General features: G+C 38.7%; 1 protein-coding gene across 2 annotated transcripts in view; it reads left to right on the plus strand.

Moving 5' to 3' along the window:
• TEX10 (testis expressed 10) overlaps positions 1 to 17105 on the plus strand; it is a 52357-nt gene that overhangs the window by 972 nt on the left and 34280 nt on the right. The window contains exons 2-5 of one of the 2 annotated variants that reach the window (XM_033237977.1): positions 3520 to 3708; positions 5469 to 6181; positions 6564 to 6807; positions 12517 to 12629. In XM_033237977.1, the coding sequence (XP_033093868.1) occupies positions 3529 to 3708; positions 5469 to 6181; positions 6564 to 6807; positions 12517 to 12629 (1250 nt within the window). In that variant the 5' untranslated portion in view covers positions 3520 to 3528. The remainder of the gene's footprint in view (positions 1 to 3519; positions 3709 to 5468; positions 6182 to 6563; positions 6808 to 12516; positions 12630 to 17105) is intronic. The other variant, XM_033237978.1, reaches the window with a different exon arrangement.

The raw sequence follows: 17105 nt of genomic DNA on the forward strand, positions 1-17105 counted from the left end.
GCACTGCGGGGGCGGGACCCCCTCGGGCGTTTGTGGAGCTTCAGATGACTGGGCGGGTTCGCCCGGTTTCGGGTCCGAGAGAGTTTTAGGCCGGGGTGTGTGAATCGGACCCCATTTCCCCGACTCTGGTCCTGGCCGGCGTCCCTTGGAGTAGGAGGAACGATGGTTTCCTAAAACCCATGGTGTGTTCACCTCTGGGGTGGATGCAGGACCGAATACGGAGTGGGGATGAGCTGGCGTCCCCTGTTCCGCCCTCTGGTCGCCCAGGCGGGAGAGTTAAGCGAGTGGAAGGGGACCACCAGTTTTCTGGGGTCGCCCCTGCCCGGACCATTTGCTTTTTGGGAAGTCTATCGCCTCTGGTTGGCCCCTCAGTGAAGTTTGGAGGAACTCGTGAGTTTAAGGGATTGGGGAGGAAATTATCAAAGGCCGAGTGCAGTACGATCGTTCTCTCTGGTTTTTTTTTTTTTGGAAAAGAAGTTGGAAATGAGGAAGGGTAAGAAGGTGGCAGGCAAACTATTAATAGTTGGAATTTAGTTCGATTGAAATCCTGAAAACGCTAGGATCTGCTTTTTGTTGGAATTAGGAGAAAAGACCAACAGTAGGAATGTGTGACATTCAGCTTTGAAACTATCGGGGATCGCAAACTTAAGGATTAGTGATGTGAGTTCCTTCTCCGAGACGGGCATTCATACCTTTTTCTAAAAATTGGCTACTGTAAAAGTGGCTTAGTGGGACTTTTTGATTTGCTGTGTTATGAAAATCTTTGTTATAAGTTAATTACTAGTAGAACTTTGAGAATTCTTCGCATAAAAATGCTTTGTGTCCCGTAATAATATTACTAGGTTTGAAAAGTCAAGGAAGGTCAATCAGCCCTCTTAATTTTCCTAGTAGAGAAAGCATTAACGTGACTAATACCAAGCGATAGATAATATGGCATAAAGTTGACAGTAGACTGTCGAAGATTGATCAGGTTGTTAATGGCTAAATAGAACCCACAGGACTGGGGGAGGAAGGGAGTTAATTTTTGTGAATGTCCTGTATTATTTACTTTAGTCTCTGGTACCAGCTAGTCATAAAATTGTAGGAAAAGCTCACAAAGTGTCCTTGCTTAATTAATGAAAACCATTTTTATATTAAAAGAGGCCAGGTGAGTATCATGGCCTTCTTTTTTTTTTGAGACAGAGTCTCGCTCTGTCGCCCAGGCTGGAGTGCAGTGGCGCAATCTCAGCTCACTGCAAGCTCCGCCTCCCGGGTTTAAGCCATTCTCCTGCCTCAGCCTCCCGAGTAGCTGGGGCTACAGGCGCCCACCACCTCGCCCGGCTAGTTTTTTGTATTTTTTAGTAGAGACGAGGTTTCGCCGTGTTAGCCAGGATGGTCTCGATCTCCTGACCTCGTGATCCGCCCGTCTCGGCCTCCCAAAGTGCTGGGATTACAGGCTTGAGCCACCGCGCCCGGCCTCATGGCCTTCTTTTTAGGCCTTATACCCACCCACCCACCCCCAGCTTTTTTTTTCAGACTAAGGTAACTAGGGGTGTGGGTGAGATGAAAATTTGGGTATAGGGACAAATGAAATAAGCCAAACGGTTTTGCCACGAAGGCTTCCAGTCTTCGGATTAATTCTGGTATGTTCAAGGTGGTTTTGCAGAGCTCAGTTCTGTGAATGAATCCGTCTTCAACTTCTTGATAAAGGCATGACTTCCAAACTTTTCTGAGGTGCCTTGTTAAAACGTGTTTAGTACCACCTACCTTGCATGGTTCTGTGCAGATTGTATACTGAGGTACACGATGCATCTAGTACCAGGCTTGGTATGTACTGATCCTGAGACTTGAGGGACACGCACATGTTTATGCTTAGAGCATACATATTTAACCATGTACCAGGCACAGTTCTGAGTGTTTTACAGTTGTGTATGATTATCCCTATTTTGTAGATAGAAATTGGTACAGTGTACAGCTAGAAAGCGTCGGAGTCTGGATAAGAACCTAATCAATTTGGTTGTAAAATTGGTTCTTAACCTGTGGGAAATCTTACCTCATGGCGATCTATAACCCTGTAATTAAGTGAATTTGGATATATTGTCATAGCTGATTAGCTTCTGAATTCCTTGAACTTGAGCTGCTCAGTATTGCACTGGCCATTTTATTAATATTGTAATAATGGAAATTTTCATTTTACCCATTTTTTTTAATAACCTCGTGTGTAGCATTGTCGTTTTTTATGGCCAGGCACAGGATAATTATGATAAACCAGGCGATTAAGGGAAGTTTTATATATTCCAGAGGTACTTACCCTATTCAAGTGGTGTACAGTGGAACGCAGAGTTCATTGTTCCTGGTTGTGGAAAAGGCTTTAAGAAGAATTTAACTGGTTCCAGGTAGAGGAGGCTATTGTTTTAGATAGAGGTTAGCTTGTGGGAAGATAAAGCTGGAGAGGATGGATGGGGCCACGTTAGGAAGGACCTCCTGTGCCCTGCTAAGGAGGTTTTACTGTGTATGAGGAGTAGAACAACTGAGAGCTCTTGAGTCTTGGTCATGAGATCTGTGTTTAGAGAGAGCTCTCTGGTAAAGGGCCGGTGGACTAGAGAGTAGACACTAGATAGTAGCCAAGAGTACCAGTGGGGAAGGTATTGAATGGTAAAAATAAAGGACTTCTAGAAAGTAGTGGCCTGGAAATAGGTAAGAGACACAGATCAGAAATTTCATGTGTAAGTACAAGGTTTGGAATGTGGTATAGAGGGGGTGGAAGTAGAAGATGGCGTGGTGTTATGTCTGAGTTATTTATTATAATAGTGGCTTAGCTGGTCTTTGTTCCTTATCCCCCTATTACATTATATATGTTTTCTATGCTGCTTTTTGTCCTTTTTGGGGACCAAGGGGGAATACTGTTTTCTATTTAGTCTGAACTTTATTCACTTTTGCTATGCTAGGTTTATCCCCTACACCTGATCTTTACCTTGTTTTCCTTGCTCTTGAAAGGCCTATTATTCTCCTTGATGTGTATTTGGATATTACCCATTTTTCAGATGCTCAGCTTAGGTTCGTAAATCTTTTTCTAACCGTTACAGGCTGCATTAAAGAATAACATTGATTTTCCAACTTTGCTTGGTATTGCTAGAGAAGTTCCTCCGAGGCGTTTAGGAAGACCAGGAGCTCACCAGCAGATACATGTCATATCTCTAACAAGTTTGTGCTGTTCTTCTACACTCGAACAAAGGAAAAGAAAAAAACACATTTCAGAAGGTTTCCATTTAGCACATAGCTTGACAGAAGGTTCCGTGACCCAAAAAACTTTGCAAAACCGTGGCAAGACTGTTGCCTTATTACAGTGTTTTATCACTAAACTGAGTTTTTAATAGTTCTTAACAGCATTTTTTAATATTTTGATCTTTCAGCATAATCACTGATTCTTATGATTGAAATAAATGTTACAGTAATATGTGTTGGAAAGTGCCTTTTTTCTTCTTTTATCATTTATTCTTGTCTCTATCCAATGCTTTTAATTAATTCTTTTCATTATAGTAGTCGAGAATGACCAAAAAAAGAAAACGCCAAGATGATTTTCAAAAAGTAAAATTGAAGGTTGGTAAAAAGAAGCCCAAGTTACAAAATGCTACTCCTACAAACTTTAAAACAAAGACTATACATCTGCCTGAGCAACTCAAAGAAGATGGAACACTTCCAACAAACAATAGAAAACTTAACATAAAGGTAAATCGTAAATCTTGTTTTGATGAAATAAGATTTTCTTTGGAATCATGTAGAATGTTATATTTTTGTGAAAATTTATCTAAAGTCTGAAACAGTTTGCCTAGGGTCATAGGGTTTATGGATGTTTGAAGTTTCTCTTTTACCCAAATCTGATCTCTCTTCATATACCTGTGTCTTTCCACGTCCTCCAGAAAGGTTTGCTAAACTAAATGCAGTTGTTTCTCGCTGGTATACTTATTTGATGATTTAATTTTTTTTTTTTTTTTGAGACAGTTCTCACTCTTACACCAGGTTGAGCACAATGGAATGCTATCATGGCTCGCTGCAGCCATGACCTCCTGGGCTCCAGTGATCCTCCTGGTTCAACCTGCCAAGTAGCTGGGGCTACAGGCGAGCTCACCATGCCTGGCTAATTTAGTTTTTTGTAGATACAAGGTTGCAATATGTTTCCCAGGCTGATCTCAAACTCTTGGATGCAAGCAATCCTCCAACCAAGGCCTCCTGAGGTGCTGGGATTGTAGGTGTGAGCCATGGCGCTTGGCTATATCTGGAAATAATTCTTACATGTTTTTGATGTGTCAGATTTTTGATGAACAGTTTTCTAGCTGTTTTTTAGCTAAGATACAATCCTGTCATTCATTTTTGAACCTATACAGCACATAACTTATTATAGATTTGTAGTAAATACTTGAAGTCAATTAAGTTTGAGCAAGTGTTGCTTAAGAATTTAACAGCTTTATGGAGACATAATTTACACATAATTAAAATCACCCATTTAAAGTATACAATTCATTGCTTTTAGTATATTTACAGAGCTATGCTACTGTCACCTTAATCTAATTTTAGAACATTTTTATCACTCCAAGAAGAAAATCTGTACCCATTAGGAATCACTTCTCATTTCTTCCAGCCCTTGGCAATCACTAATCTACTTCTGATATCTATAGATTTGCTTATTCTGGAAAGTGCATATAAATGAAATCATACAATATATGGTCTTTTATTACTGGCCTTTTACTTAGCACAGTGTTTTGGAGGTAACTGCAGGTTGTATGTAACTTGTATATCAGAACAGTGGTGCATTCCTTTGTATTGTTGAATTGTATTTCATTGCATGATTAGGTCACATTTTGTCGATCACTCTGCAGTTGATGAACATTTAGTTTGTTTCTGGTTTTTGGCTCTTATGAATAATGCTGTTATGAATATTTGTGTATAGGTCTTTGGCAGGATACACATTTTTCTATTTTTGTTTTTTAAGCTATGAAGGTTAAATAACACTAAAGAGTTATTTAAAGTTATTTTTTTCAGAGGTTACATAAATTATTCCACAAATAAAATTGTCCAGTAGTATACTCTGAATAAAACACAAACACCCTGCGAAAGCCCATTTGAAATAGGCAGAATAAATAGGACTGTCAAATTGAGAGTATATAAATACGCCTTTCATGTTTGGTACATAGTATATTTTCAATAAATGATGGTGTGATTGCTGTCACTTTATATCATAAGAGTGCCTAAGCCTGCGTGTAGGTTAATGTAAAGTGAGAAAATTCCAACTGAAAATTATGCAGTGTTTTTATTAAGCTGAAAGTATTTTTCTGTTTCTGATCCTAACAAAAGCTAAATAACATTTAAAAAGTACTTATTGAAGCAGTTTCCCCAAGGAGTGTTAGTTTACTAGTGTAGTGTTAGCATGTTTATTTGAAATTGATATATGTATATAAGTATATATCTAAAATTTGTGTTTTTATTTATAGGATTTGCTGTCACAGATGCATCACTACAATGCTGGGGTTAAACAAAGTGCTCTTCTTGGACTTAAAGACCTTTTGTCTCAATACCCATTTATAATTGATGCACACCTTTCAAACATATTAAGTGAAGTGACTGCTGTGTTTACAGATAAAGATGCTAATGTACGATTAGCAGCAGTTCAACTTCTTCAATTCCTGGCCCCCAAAATACGAGCTGAACAAATTTCTCCATTTTTTCCTTTGGTAAGTGCCCATCTCTCTAGTGCCATGACTCACATTACTGAAGGAATTCAGGAGGACTCTTTAAAAGTTTTGGACATTCTGCTGGAACACTACCCAGCTCTAATTACTGGCCGTAGCAGCATATTGCTTAAGAATTTTGTAGAACTTATTTCTCATCAGCAGCTGTCCAAAGGACTGATAAATAGAGACAGATCCCAGTCCTGGATACTTTCTGTAAATCCTAATCGGAGACTCACTTCTCAGCAATGGAGGCTGAAAGTCTTAGTGAGACTCAGTAAATTCCTTCAGGCCTTGGCAGATGGATCCAGTAGGTTGAGAGAAAGTGAAGGACTTCAGGAACAGAAAGAAAATCCCCATGCCACTAGCAACTCCATTTTTATCAACTGGAAGGAACATGCCAACGACCAGCAACACATCCAGGTTTATGAAAATGGGGGTTCACAGCCAAATGTCAGTTCACAGTTCAGGCTACGGTAAGAAGGATTTCAGTTATGTCCACACAGTTTTCCTGTATTGAATTATAACTGCTGACCATTGATGACTATTGGTGGGAAGACATGCAGTTGTCTTTCATAGTTTTCATATAGTTACTCATGATTTGATTTTATTTACTCATGGAAAGAGTCATTTGTATGTTAATTTATTAATTTATAGCAAAGCCTTTGAGAAATAAAACTTGATAATATCTATTGGCTTTGTCATCTTAGAATTTCATTTTTCTTACTCGTTTTGATTGATGTAAATTTCAGTTCATGGTGCTTCATTTTACTAGTACTTTATCTTTAAGATTTAAATTAGCAATGGATAATAAACATTTTTTAATCACTTAATTTTTTTCTTTCTTACCCTTATTAGGTATCTGGTTGGAGGACTGAGTGGTGTGGATGAAGGCCTATCATCTACTGAAAACCTGAAAGGATTTATTGAGATAATAATTCCTTTGCTAATTGAGTGCTGGGTTGAAGCTGTACCTCCACAACTAGCTACTCCTGTTGGAAATGGTATAGAACGAGAACCTCTACAGGTTATGCAGCAAGTTCTTAATATTATTTCCCTTCTGTGGAAACTCTCTAAACAACAGGATGAAACCCATAAATTGGTGAGAACTAATGATTCTTTATTTTCTTAGTGTTGCCTTTTATCATAAATGGGAAGATTCGAAATCAGCTCATTACTACTAATTGGTTATATATTTTTCTAAAAAGTACCTTGGGTTTAACTGTAAACTTGTTTGTTTTGCACAAAACTACAAATTAGTTTTCTGAAGTTACTATCTGAATATATGTATATTTTTAAGTGAAATGCATAACTCATGCCTGATTCCGTTAGTTTTTATTGGCTATAATTCACAGTAGTGTTACAGTGTATTGTTTATGGCAGATTGATTGTGTAGGAACATTCTAGTTTCTGAAGGTCTCTTACATGATTTAAAAAGTTGCTTATTAAGTAGTCTCAATTTATTCTACATTGTCAGGTTTAGTAGAGATGGACAAAACTGAAAAGCTCATAAACACTTGAATTGTTTTAAGTGTTGTGCTATAGTGAATGTAGTGCATAGTGTATGCTACAGTTTTTCTGTGCAACCAAGGAGGAACAAACCACGAGATTAAGTTGGTGCTAAATTAATACGATAACACACTTAAAAAGGGTAGCTGCAGAAGCAAGACTTCAAAGCTAGAAGCATCTGGTTCTCAGAATTGCTGAAGGGACTTTTGATAAGGCAGGTGTGAATCCTTGAAGTTTATATAAAACTGAGAAGGTAGTTTTCTTGTTTTTGTTTTATTCTTTTTATTTCAAGTTGAAGTTTAGAATGACTCAGTATGCTGCATAAGATGGGATAAATTAAGTAGTATTTGACAGTCTTGAAAAGCATTATAGAGTTGTAGTAAGGTGTATATTTTAGGAGCATGTTCTATTGCTGTTAACCCATCATCTGTAGGGATGTTTTGTGAATTGCTTTTTCAAATAAGATAGCATTTTACTGATTACAGTTTTGAGACTTTCTATTTTATGATTCATTGCATACATTGACAAAAAATTAATCATAGGTCTATACTGTATGATCTTGAGAAAGCAAAGTTTGTTTCTCATATGGCAGTTAATTTGTGATGTAGGCTAGAGACACTAAGAATGTATATAGCTCCTTAAAGTATATATTGCTTACGGTCTTGATCTATGATCATCTGAAAGGTTCAGATAGAAAATGAAAGTAATGCTAAAGTCCTTAAGATGTCCTGTAAAAAAGAAAAAGTAATATTCAACATGGACTTTGAGTGCTAGTTTTTTCTTTTTCTTTTTTTTTTATTTTTGAGACCGAGTTTTACTCTTGTTGCCCAGGCCGGAGTACAGTGGCACGATCTTGGCTCACTGAGACCTCCACCCCCTGGGTTCAAGCAATTCTCCTGCCTTAGCCTCCTGAGTAGCTAGGATTACCGTTGCCCGCCACCATGCCTAGCTAATTTTTTGTATTTTTAGTAGAGATGGGGTTTCACCATGTTGGGCAGGCTGGTTTCGAACTTCTGACCTTGGGTGATCTGCCCACCTTGGCCTTCCAAAGTGTTGGGATTACAGGTGTGAGCCACCGTGCCCGGCCTAGTTTTTTCATTTTTAGAGCCGAGAAGTAAAAATTCCAAGCTGCTCTGGTGTTTGGTTACATGTAAGCACTAGTAAACTTTTGTTACTGCTTTGTTAATAGCATTTGTATTTAGACAGACTAGTAGGACCAAAATACAAAATCTGAAAATTTATTAATTATGCTAGTTTTGGGTCATCTTATCATCTGGATAACACTAACAAAGGATCTAAATACTGCTTTAATTTTATGGATATTTAAAATAGTATGCTTTAAAACTATTTTGTGCTATTATAACATGGCTAGGCTTATTAGCAGCTTATTAACATAGAATGGTAAGTTTAAAAGACTACGTAGGCTGTTGAAGATCAGAATACTAAATTGAGATACTGTATAAAGCTGAAATAAATAAATTCAGATAGGAATAATATTTAAAAACATCCGTTGGTAGAATTCTCTAATTCACCTTGGTAGATTTGTAATAACTTGATAAGAACCATTATCTTTTTCTTTCTTTTTTTAAAAGGAACCATTATCTTAGAGACAGAGTATAAAAATGTAGATTGTTGGTACAATCTATACAAAACGATAGGTTGTGAGTAACATTTTGTACAAAATGACATTAAAATGCACGTTCTGGTCTTAAACTTCTGGCCTTAAAGGATCCTTGCACCTTGGCTTCCCAAAGTGTTGAGATTACAGGCATGAGCCTCTTTGGCCACAGCCTAATCTTTAGGAGGAACCAAATTTAGCATTCCTTGGCATTAAACTCAAATCACACACCATAAGCTGAATTGTAACCCTCTTCTCTCAGAAACTGTATAGATTTTTCTATTGGTAAATTGGTGTCTCAGTTAGATATAGTCTTAGGACTACTGACTGCTTTTGCATGTTGGCGCTGCAGCTTGATGCATTTAGTTTGCTAGTATTTGCAACACAGTTGAGAAATTTCACTTGTATTCAAGTAGTTTTTTTTAAAAAAACTTTTCAGTAATTTGAAGCTTTGATCCTTGTTTTGAAAAGAAGTCTCAAGGTACATTAAGTCTTAGATGCAGTGGTTGAATAGTCAGATTCGTAATAATCAACTGAAGTTGTTTATTTCTGAAATACTGTGGTATCCTTTGTTTTTTTTTTTTTCTCTTCATATAAACAGCCATTTATTCCAGCACTATTTGTTGAACAGATTGTTCTTTTACATTTGATTACTACCTTGGCACTATTTTTCTTTTTTTCTTTCTTTTTTTTCTTCTTCCTCTTCTTTTTTTTTTTTTGCATTCCCTTACCTATCTTTTTTATTTTTAAAAAAGTCAAACCTTCAGAAGGAATACAATAAGCACTTGCCTACCCCCATCTAGACTCAGCAATTTCTGACATTTTTTCCACATGTTGAAATACTGTGTGTATCCTTAATAGTTAGCTAGCTATATCCTTGATATAGCTAGATTTTATTTATTTACTTTATGTTTTTTGGAGAGGGAGTCTCGCTCAATCGCCCAGGCTGGAGTGCAGTGGCGCGATCTTAGCTCACTGCAAGCTCCGCCTCCTGGGTTCACGCCTTTCTCCTGCCTCAGCCTCCCAAGTAGCTGGGTGCCCACCACCACGCCCGGCTAATTTTTTTTGTATTTTTAGTAGAGACGGGGTTTCACCGTGTTAGCCAGGATGGTCTTGATCTCCTGACCTTGTGGTCTACCCGTCTTGGCCTCACAAAGTGCTGGGATTACAGGCACAAGCCACCGTGCCCGGCCGATATAGCTAGTTTTTAAAATGAGAATACAGTTTAACATTAACTTTTTGATTTACTGTGGTTTTTAGTGTACTGTATTAGTAGTGTCAGGGTCAGTATTATGTTATAAAAATTGTCTTAGCTTTGCATTTAATGCTTGGCTTGCTTGCTACTTTTTCTCAATGTGTGTGTCTCATTCCTTTTATCCTTTTCCTATGAGGATTAGAGTTTGTAACCAAACACTAATGCAGTCATGCTTTTTAAGGCATTTATTCAAAGCTTTATTGGTTATCAATAAATAATAGCTACTTAATTAAAATTTAAAATTCACTTCCTCAGTAATGCTAGCCACATTTCAAGTGCTCAACAGCTACATGTGGGTAGTGGTTACTATATTGGACAGTGCAGATATAGAACAGTTTGATCATTACAGAAAGGTCTTTTGAATAGTACTATTCTAGACTCTGGGGCTACAGAGATAAACGTGGTTGATAAGGTGCTTGCCCTCATGGTGTTTACCTTCTGGTGGGGTCTGTAGACGGTACACAAATATATAATGTCAGTACTAGGAAGACAGATGAAAGTAAAATGGGGTATAAAGAGAGCATGGGCAGGAACAGTGAGGGGGAGCTATTTTAGGTAGGTTGTCAAATACTCTCTGAGAATAAGATACTTGAATGTCATTGAAGTGAAGGAGCAAGTCTTGTCAGCATCTTTGGGAAGAACATCTAGGCATAGGAAACAGGAAGTACAAAGGCTCTGAGGTGAGAACAGACTTTGCATATTTGAAGAATGGCAGGAAGGCCTGTGCAAATGAGGTACTGGGAGAATGGTAGAAGATGGGGGCGAAGAAGAGTGACAGTGGCCAGATCATGTGGGACTCTGTGGTCGCTAGTAAGGAGTCTGGATTTTAACCTGAGTGTGGCGAAAAGACCATTGGGGGGTTTTGAGCAGAGGAGTGGCATGATCTGCGTTTCATTTATTTAACTTTAATATTGCTGTTTTTACAAAAACAGAACACTAGTGAGCCCCAGGTGCTCACAGTCTAACTCTAGCAACCATCGTCTCTTGGATGACCAGTCCTGTCCTACATGTATATATATTCGTTTCCTTTCCCCCTTCCTGTATTATTTTGAAACACAATTTATGTTTTAAAAGATCACCCTGCCTGCTGTGTGGGGAAATTGACTTTTGGAGGATAAGAGGAGAAACAGGGAGACTGGTTAGGAGGCTATTGCAGTAATCCAAATAAAAGATGATGGTTGACCTGGTGTCTAATGTTTGAAATGATAAGTAGCTGGATCCAGGTAAAGCCAGCCAGACTGCTGGTATGTATAATGAAGGAAAGAGAAGTCAAGGATGAGACCAGTGTTACATTGCCCAAATGAGAAAGAAGGTCATTTGGCAGGGAGAATTTGGTTTTATTCATGTTCAGTTTTAAGATACTTGTCAGAAGTTGAAGAGGAAATGTCAAGTATACATTTGTATATAAAATCTGGAGCTCAGGTAGAAATGACTCAAGTATTATTACTGGGCAAATCCAAACATTTAGAAGTCAGGAAGAAGAGAACCCAGTAAAGATACTAAGGAGGAACAATAATTGAGCTGTAAGGCCGGGCGCGCAGTGGCTCACACCTGTAATCTCAGCACTTTGGGAGGCCAAGGTAGGCGGATCACTTGAGGTCAGCAATTCAAGACCAGCCAGGTCAACATGGTGAAACCCCAGCTCTACTAAAAATACAAAAATTAGCCGAGCGTGGTGGTGGGCACCTGTAATCCCAGCTACTCAGGAGATTAAGGCATGAGAATCGCTTGAATCTGGGAGGCAGAGGTTGCAGTAACCTGAGATGGTGCCACTGTACTCCAGCGTGGGCGATAGAGCGAGACTTTGTCTCAAAAAAAAAAAAAAAAACAACCACATTGAGCTGTAGGGTGACCAGCCCTTTTAGCACCTCAAGTCCCACATCTAGGAAACTTCTCAGTCTCTGACAAAATAGAATGGTTGGTTACCCTGGATAAGAGGAAATAAAGAATATTCTAATTTGGAATTAGAAAGACAATGTTTCCATAGGAGGGAAATGATAAATTCGCCAATACTGCTGAAGCATTTTAAGGAAATGCATTGCTTTGTGAAACTGTTAAATAATGGAATTGCTGGGGAATAGAGTTATGGTGTAGATAGGACGTCATGGAGAAAGACTTTCTTGTATATTTTATAAGCATTGCAATAGTGGTCCAAATTCAGAATTTTAATCTCAGATACTTTCACTTTTTCTCTCTTAAGCAGCAGACAGAATGCAAGTAGAAGTAATTATTAAGCACCAAAAGGATCTATAGATGACAGCTGGGTGCTTTAACAGTTAATTCTGATTTTAAAATTTATTTACATATTATATTACTGGTAGATAGTGAATTATGATGGGACATTTGACAAGTTGTCAATTTTCTTCAAGTTTTATTGGTTATTTTACATTTTTTCTTGTAGATTTTTCTAATCTTTGCTATTTCAATAGGAATCATGGCTTCGAAAGAACTACCTTATTGATTTCAAACACCATTTTATGAGTCGTTTTCCATATGCCTTAAAAGAAATAACCAAGCACAAAAGGAAAGAGCCAAATAAAAGGTATTATGATTCTTTTTCACTATATAACCTTGAAAAGCTGTTTAACCTGAAATTATCGGGAGATAATTAGCCTTAATATGGAACTTTCTACAGTACTGCGTGTTTATGTCTAGATTTTGTGAAAATAAAAGTAGTAGTAAGGCTGATTTTTGGACAAGTCAGTTTGAGCCTTGGGATTAACAGTTTTTTTTTTTTTTAAGTGTTTAAAATGATTTTTTTTTGTGCTAGATGAATGTATCAATTTACATAAATACGAATTTAATAGAAGTCAGGTGTATGGTTTATTTGGGTGAGGCACTGTGTGATTATTGAACCTCTTAAGCAGGAGAACATCTTGATGATCATCTAGTTCTGCTCTCATTTATACATGAGGAACCTGGTAGTGAAACTAATGTTAGTATCCCTAAGGAAGGAGGGCAATTGGAGAAAAATCGGAAATAAAAGGTAATTGATTAGAAGATGAAGGTTAAAAAAAAAAAACGTAAGCCTAGAAATTATTTAAAATGTCTGCCTCAAGTAAGAGCAGATAAATGTGAGAACAAGTTATGTAATGAAATTTGACAAGAAGGTACAAGCTAAAACACTAATACTGTGGTTCCTGTAAATGAGCAAACACTTGTAAGGGATCTTAAAGTCTGTCAAAGGCTCTTAAATATATCAAAGGGAATACACTAGCTAGAGAATCATTGAGGTTTTTTGAGCAGGGTTCAGAGGATATGCTTGGAAGCAATATAGCTATTTCAGGCATAAGAGTTTTTCATTCATTCACTAAATATTTGTTTTGGTTGCTTATTGTGAACAAGGTAGAACAAAGTATTGTGATAGGAACAGATTTTTTAAGCCTTTTACCTTTCTCTCTTGAGCAGTTATATATATGTGTGTGTGTGTATATGTATACATATATACGTATATATGTATACATGTATATAGGTGTATATATATACATATGTGTGTGTGTGTGTGTATATATATTGGTTTTTTTTTTTTTTTTTTGGTGAGATAGAGTCTCACTCTGTTTCCCAGGCTGTGGCACCATCTCAGCTTACTGCAGCCTCCGCCTCCCGGGTTCAAGTGATCCTGCTGCCTCAGCCTCCCAAGTAGCTGGGATTACAAATATGCACCACCATGCCTGGTTAATTTTTGTATTTTTAGTAGAGACAGGGTTTCATCATATTGACCAGGCTGGTCTTGAACTCCTGACCTCAGGTGATCTGCCCACCTCAGCCTCCCAAAGTGCTGTGATTATAGGCATGAGCCATTGCACCCAGCCTTAAGCAGTTATATTCTAAATCATAAAAAAGTGTGTGTCAGGGTCCAGTCATGAGACAGAAACTGTGACAATGAATTTTTTTTTTTTTTTGAGACAGAGTCTCGCTCTGTCACCCATGCTGGAGTGCAATGATTTTTTAACAAGAGAATTTAATATAAATAATTGTTAACTACGTATACAAAGGAAGTTAGGTATTATGGAGGTACCAACTGCGGGAAGCAGATAGTACCTGGAGAACTGGGAGAACAAAGAAGGGAAGAAGCTTGGAGGAAGGGAGCCAAAACTCTAACCTCTCAGAAGGGGATGCTCCTCAGCAGGTACTGATATCTTGAGCTGAGAGCAAGAATCCCATAGGGCTGGGGTCCAGTACTCTGAAAAGGGGGTGTAGCTGGCTGGTGCTGACGTTTCTGAGAGGCATGATGATTCTGGTTCTGTGTCAGTAAAACTACAAACTGGAGTCTGCTATGGCTACTATAACGAACTGCAAATGACCTGAAGAAGAGCTGCTGATTGATACTGGCAGCAATAGAAAACAAAAACAAAACTAGCAAGTAAACAGAAGAATGTCCCGTCTTCCTCTTACAGCTTTCTAGGCCTGTTGTATCACCCCTTTATTGGCAGAGCCTAATAAGCCATCTACAAAGGAAGAAATGTGGGTCCCAGAGTCCCAACCCTAGGGTCACAAAGCAGAGTATAGAGGGTGACTTTGAAGCTGAGAAACAGTAGCTCAGTAACTAATATTTACATATGTAAATTTACATATGTAACACAAAGCAGTATAAAAGTATAATTAGCACTATACAAGTAAGTGCTATAGGAATTCATAGGAAGAGAGAGATCACTGCTTGTTAGGATAAACAGAAAAAGCTAAATTGAAGCATAGTATTTCAACTGGGTATGAACGTGGATATGATTTCAGGAGGCGGAAATGCAAGGGATGAGACTATTGTAACTAGAGGAGATAGCATACAAGAAAGCTACAGGATTAGGAAATGGATGGAGAGCATGGATCTGGGTCCAGTCTGATTTCTGCTCTTCCCTGGCCTTGATGGGGAAGCCATTTCTTGACTCAGGAGTTCATCTTCAGATCCTTTTGGCATTGAAGACTTTTGGTTCAGTCAGAACTGTTCTAGGGAGCTTCTGGAGTTGAGGGGACAGAATCAAAGAGACACTTTATTGAGCAAGATGTTAGATTTTTTCCCCCATACAATTTTCTTACCAGAGTTTTTATTCTGGGATTCATAGGTAAGCTTCAGAAAATCCATGAACTCTTGAAGTATTGATGGAGAATTACATGTATGTGTATTTTTTCAGATAAGGCATTCTGTATATAATTTTCATCAAAATGTGATTAAATTGTGGTTTAGATGTTTAGGATTTAGTAGACTTCAGTGTAAATAAATTACTGAAGAATGTATCAGTGTATCGTCATTCAAGAAACTTACTGGACTCTTATGTGCAAGGCACTTATTGTACTAGTTGCTGAGCATTTCATGGTAAAGGAAATAGGTAGAGTACCAGTTCTCGTGGAGCACGGTCTAATGAAAAAGACATTTATTTTACTTGATTCTTTAATCAGTGACTGACTGTGATAAATAAGTGAAGAAAGAGCTTAGGTTAATACAGGAGTATGTAGTAAGGAGTTGGTCCTGATCTTTCACGAGGGGAGGACCATCTTAGCAAGGTTGCCCTGATGGAAGCGACAGTGTGCTGAGATACAAATGGGAAAAAAAAGGAATTAACTTTATGAGGAGATTGAGATGATGAAATGGAGGGATTTTTTTAACTTTATTTTTTTTTTTGAGACGGAGTCTCGCTCTGTCCCCCAGGCTGGAGTGCAGTGGCCGGATCTCAGCTCACTGCAAGCTCTGCCTCCCGGGTTCACGCCATTCTCCTGCCTCAGCCTCCCGAGCAGCTGGGACTACAGGCGCCCGCCACCTCGCCCGGCTAGTTTTTTGTATTTTTTAGTAGAGACGGGGTTTCACTGTGTTAGCCAGGATGGTCTCGACCTCCTGACCTCGTGATCCGCCCGTCTCGGTCTCCCAAAGTGCTGGGATTACAGGCTTGAGCCACCGTGCCCGGCCTAAATGGAGGGATTTTTAGCAAAGATGGATTGCCAGTGTAACCTACTTTTCAAAAGATTACCCCCCATGATTGATTTTTGGGGAGCCTACAGGCTGCTTTTAAGTAAGTGCATTAAATACTTAGCAGATAGCCTATGAACAGCAGCACAAATCAAAGTTAGGGAAGTCAACAGTGGTCTAGACCAACGGTCCCCAACCATTTTGCTAATGAGGGACTGGCTTCATGGAAAACAATGTTTCCATGGACCTGAGGTGGGAGGATTGGTTTTTGGGATGATTCAAGTGCATTACATTTATTGTGCGCTTTATTTCTATTATTATTACATTGTAATATGTAATGAAACAATTATATAATTCACCATAATGTAGAATCAGTGGGAGCCCTGAGCTTGTTTCCTGCAACTAGACAGTCCTATCTGGGGGTGATGGGAGACAGTGACAGATCTTCAGGCGTTAGATTCTTATAAGGAGCATGCAGTCTAGATCCCTTGCATGCACAGTTCACAATAGGGTTCATGCTCCTACGAGAATCTAATGCCACTACTGATATGACAGGAAGCAGAGCTCAGGCAGTAATGTGAGCAATGGGGAGCGACTGTAAATATAGAACAATCTTAATTCTCCTGCCGCTGCCCTCCTGCTGTGTGGTCTGGTTCCTAACAGGCCATGGACCGGTGCCAGTCTGTGGTCTGGGGTTGGGGACCCCTGATCTAGGCCAGTGTTGTTCGCACTTCTTGTTCATGTACCCCCAATGTATTTTTATTTTTTATTTATTTATTATTTTTTTTGAGACAGTTTCATTCTTGTCATCCAGGCTGGAGTGCAGTGGCACGATCTCGGCTCACTGCAACCTCTACCTCCTGGGTTCAAGCAATTCTTCTGCCTCAGCCTCCCAAGTAGCAGGGATTATAGGCATGTGCCACCACACCCAGCTAATTTTTTGTGTCTAGTAGAGACAGGGTTTCACCATCTTGGTCAGGCTGGTTTCCAACTCCTGACCTCAGGCGAGCCACCGTGCCCAGCCTGTATTTTTAACCTGATATCTGCATTTTTAAATCTCAGGTTGAAATACAGAGTTAAAAATGATATAATTTATTTTTATTGGGGTAAAATATATATAAC

This window comes from Trachypithecus francoisi, unplaced genomic scaffold (genome assembly GCF_009764315.1).
Source record: "Trachypithecus francoisi isolate TF-2019V2 unplaced genomic scaffold, Tfra_2.0 Lachesis_group16, whole genome shotgun sequence".
NCBI classification, from domain to species: Eukaryota; Metazoa; Chordata; class Mammalia; order Primates; family Cercopithecidae; genus Trachypithecus; species Trachypithecus francoisi.